The following is a 4,375-nucleotide window of genomic DNA, read 5'->3' on the forward strand; positions in this document are numbered from 1 at the left end:
AGATGAGCTGGTTGCTCTCCGTTCGCAGCTCAAGGAGCTCAGCGATTACATCGCCGCCGTTGTTACAAACGCCCTGTGGGGGCATCTCTTCTTTCCTTTCTCCTCGTATCCTCTCTACCATGCATTCCCTCTTCTTACGGCACAACCCGGACACTCGTACCTACCATGGTTCCAACACCATGCTTCATATCCCCATTGTTCTCATCGCTATTGTTCTTTTCGCCATTGTACTACGTGGTCACAACACCACGTGACTCCTTTGTCCCCATTCGCTATTGTTCTCCGATTAGTCAGCGACCGTGTACTTTAGTATATAAGGACAGGTCTTGCACTGGGCACCCCAGTTTGACCTCTTGTACCAATCAAGCATTCTCACTCCCTAGACCCCTAGTGACCTCGAACCCCCAGACCCCCAGTGAACCAGTGTACTAAGCTTGTCATCAGTCTGCGTCCTCGTTGTGCATAACCTGCACACGACCCCTTGAGTGCTGACACGCTTCGCCGTAACAACCAGTATGCGCGGTCCTGTTCACTTTTTACTGTAGGGTTTGTGTCCTTCTTCTCTTCCAGCCTGGCCCGCATTTGATGCACACTTGGGTTGTCTGAGAAGTTCACCCAGTGAATGAACTGGTCAGTGTTTTCCCATGGTTCGGAACCAAGGTCCCCATGAAACTGGTCTTGTGCAACATCTTCCACTCAGGGTGTAGTTGCAAACTCCGTAATTCTTTGTCCTGCACTGTGTGCCAGGTGCATGTTGAGGGACAGCGTGTGAACTCAATATTCCCTGCATTCTAATTGAGTTCAGGGTTGTGTTCGCATAGAAACACCATGCCAATAATGATGCCTTGCTGCCCAATGTCTGTGACAAGGAACGACTGCCAAGCGTGGTGGTCTCCGATACGGAGAAGGCAACAGACATAGTGTGTGATCAACCCTTTTTTATTCTCAGTGGCATCTGCATTGAAGACTCGCACTTCGCAGGAAAGGTGTTGTAGGGTGAGTCCGTGTTCTTGAACAAAACGGTGATGGATAAAGCAAGAGTAGGCTCCTGAATTGAGGAGGGCTTCTGACTGAACTTCATGCGTACCTTGAGTGAGGGAAACTTTGAGATTGAATAAATTTTGTGGGCAATGTGCTGATGCGAGATGAATAACATTCGAACGCGGAACAAAAGAGTCCTCTAGGTTTACGCTATGATTACAGAGTCGGATACTTTGGTGAGTCTTCAAAGTACCCGTTCCAGAAAATCCTCCTCAGATTTCTTGACCTCGACAATGCGTGCAGCGGTCTCAGTTTCCGATGCCTTGCCCTTGCCTTTTCCCTTGCTTTCAAACTCCTCGAGTGCCCGACGGATATATTTCCATTTGTCTTCATCGGCCATGTCCATCGTTCGAACCTTGGTCGGAGCGGCCGGCTGCTTCTTCATGTCCGGAAGCTCGTAGTAACCCGTGTACTGAGGGTTGCGACACTTCTGGCCGGTTGTAAACTTGTGTCTACCACAGCGGAAGCAGAGCTTCTTGTTGAGCCACTCGAGTTGTTCCTTGGACAGTTTCTCTGGCTTGCGCATTGCGTTGACGTCCATGGTGTTAGGATCCCGTGGGGGGCGACTAGTTGTGTGCTGCTGCAATGACGACTTGGCCTGGTTTCCACGAGTTTCCATTTCCAGCTTGAGCACCCAGTCGGGGTAGTGTTCCCACTTTGTTGGAATCAGCATGGGGTTGATTTGCTGCATTGCTGTCATTACCATAAGGATCTGCAAGTTCTTGACAACCTAGTTGTCGATGCACCAGATGAGTTCTACATCAGCATAACCAGACTTCGATGCGTAGCAGCAGAACTTCCTGGCGAACTGAATGACCGTGGTGTGAGTTTTTGAGCACCACTCCTCGAGGGATGCTTGTGCGCTTTTCTCAGGAGCCAGTTAATGGTAGCCTGCCTTGAGTTGGTTGACGAAGTCGGTCCAGGATCCAAGGGTTCCTCCGTTCTATGCTGTCTCGGCGTAGTCGTACGCACCGCTTTCCAGGTACATGAGGGCCAAGGTAATTTTGTCATCGTCCGTGGTGATGTTCTAGACGCGGAACCAAAGACCCCTCTTCTGTAACTATTGTTCAAGAGTGATGTCCGAGCCTTTGTTGCCCTTGTACTTGGGTGGTTCTGATGCCTTGATACGCAAAGCCTGTGATACGACAGGGGCCGGTGCGGAACTGGTACCAAGCGTGGTGCGGGTTGATAGGCCTTGCTCCAACTGTGTAAACTTAGCCACAAGTTCCTTGTACCGTTTGACGAGCTCCATGTTGTTCTGGTTGAGAACCTCCAGATCCACATTGATAGCGACCAGTTCCACCTTCAACTGTTTGTTCTCTTCAAAAGTTTTGAGGGTGAGGTTCCCAGCAGTGTCAGCCTTGGTGTGAAGGCCTACCATAGAAGTGTCCAACTCTCTGAAGGTGGTGTGGGTGGTGTCACACTTCTTGAGGAAGTTGTTCCGGTGTTCGTACATTTTGCTGCCGAGGACATTGTAGATGTTCACTACTTTGCGCCAGGTGATATCCCTTGTCACGGAGATGGTCCAATCAATGTAGGCTTGGTTGGTGATGCCTAAACTATTTGCGGAGGCACGGATAGTGTTTTCCAACGAGTCATACTCAACACCGGCGTAGATTCATTGAATTTCCGGGTACACTTGAAGCGTGGCAGTGGGTGAAGCCGGGACAGGTGTGTGTCTGTGATGGAGCCGGGTGGGTGCGTGGACCCAGGTCGTCTGACTCAAAGTCATCCTCTGCCAGAGGGGCGTAACGTGAGCCTGAAGCCATTGCGAGAGATATCCAATATACAAAACTAAATGACGATCCAATCCAAGTACCCGAAGTGTTCTAGTTCTACCAGAGCTTTGTCAACACACTCGAAGTTCTGCCCAAGTCCACTAAATCTGACCTTTCCAAACTCCTTACAGAACCAGTCGATGTTCTGTTGTTGGCTGCGGGTCCACAAAGAGCCATTCTCTGTGATATTGTCGGGTATCCACTCAAGTTTGTCACCGATGCGCTAAAGAGCAAGTCGATGATTGTGGGGGATGTCGAGCAACTGACCCTTGCAATCAAAAATGGCCTGCAGTCTTTTAATGATGGTGCTAACCTTGGAGGTAACAATAGCGAGGAGGTTGATGGGATCACGGCGTGTAAAGGAGGGAAGAGGTGGTGCAGATATACGGTACTGAAGGGAAACCGTAGGGACTGAGGGGACAAAGACTGGTGGTGGTGTGGTGAGATGTGAGGCAAGTGGCTTGTCAAGGGGTTGGGTTGACGGTACAGATGGTGGGAGGGCATTGCAATGAGGTATGATAGGGTTATGCCGATACTGGCGGCAATGATGAAGTCGATCTGATGTATTGTCTGCAAGGGCGTGGTCAATCTGAGACTGGATGTTGAGATGACCGTGTCTCTTGAAATAACGACGGGTAAACTCCGGTAGGTCCAAGTCGGATGGAAGAATAGTGGGAGGGGGATGATAAATGTTTCAAAAAACTCCTGGGAGAAGAGATCCGGTCTGCAAGTGGTTGAGACACTCCATGGAGGGGATGCGTAAGAGACTTGATCTAATGTCACAGCCAACGAGCTGTGCCACCAAACAAACAAGGGTAAGCTTACTGGTGCAGAGGTTGGTGCTGAGAAGTGAAGCAACCAGAAGTAACACAGCAAGAGATGAGGTATGAGGTGTATTCTCTACTCGCTTGAAGGGAAGCGAGCCAATCGAAGCCAATTGCCAGATGCCCGAATACATCTGTAAGCACCTTGCAAGACTCGCCCTCCAGAAGTGAGCTTCAAGTTGTATTTCGTCAAGAGAGACTTCCAAAATCTATTCAAACAGGTTATGTAGAGTCTATCTTTTGTTGGAGTCGGTGCTGTAGCGCCGTCGATTTTAATCGCACCAAGTCCCGCATCGCGCCATACATAGTTTGCGCTGTCCGCTATCTACGGTAATTTTCGTATAGTCACAACTCTCGTTTCCATACAGATACTACATTTCTTTCACTAGTAGTCTCCATTTCTGTAGATCTGACTGCACTCTAGAATAGTGTCTACCTTACGCATTTCTGGTCCGTTTGGCGCCATTCCGGCGCCACTTAGTGTATGGTCGTGTTAGCTAGTTCCCACGCGCTCTGTGCGCTGTCATCTGCGCCTGAGTCGACTCTGTGGTCCTTAAGACTTACAGAGCTCGACTTAGGTGTGTAGCACAGTTTCCTTGCAATGAAAAGACTTACAGAGCTCGACTTAGGCCATTGTGACCCCTTTGAGGCCCACTGCAGCTAACATCTTTCCATTTTACTAAAAGACAGTGGAGAACCGGAGTGGTAGGGGCGAAGCACAATGTAGCCAAT

At 49.6% G+C, this 4,375-nt stretch overlaps 1 protein-coding gene across 1 annotated transcript; it reads right to left on the reverse strand.

Annotated features, from left to right (window-relative positions):
• Nucleotides 1-1,225: 1,225 nt before the first annotated feature.
• On the reverse strand, nucleotides 1,226-1,732 carry DICSQDRAFT_175646 (uncharacterized protein; the record flags this gene model as incomplete). Its single annotated transcript, XM_007371527.1, has 1 exon — nucleotides 1,226-1,732. One exon carries the CDS (start codon nucleotides 1,730-1,732, stop codon nucleotides 1,226-1,228), a length of 507 nt encoding a protein of 168 aa, XP_007371589.1.
• Nucleotides 1,733-4,375: the final 2,643 nt, after the last annotated feature.

This window comes from Dichomitus squalens, assembly GCF_000275845.1.
Source record: "Dichomitus squalens LYAD-421 SS1 unplaced genomic scaffold DICSQscaffold_115, whole genome shotgun sequence".
NCBI classification, from domain to species: Eukaryota; Fungi; Basidiomycota; class Agaricomycetes; order Polyporales; family Polyporaceae; genus Dichomitus; species Dichomitus squalens.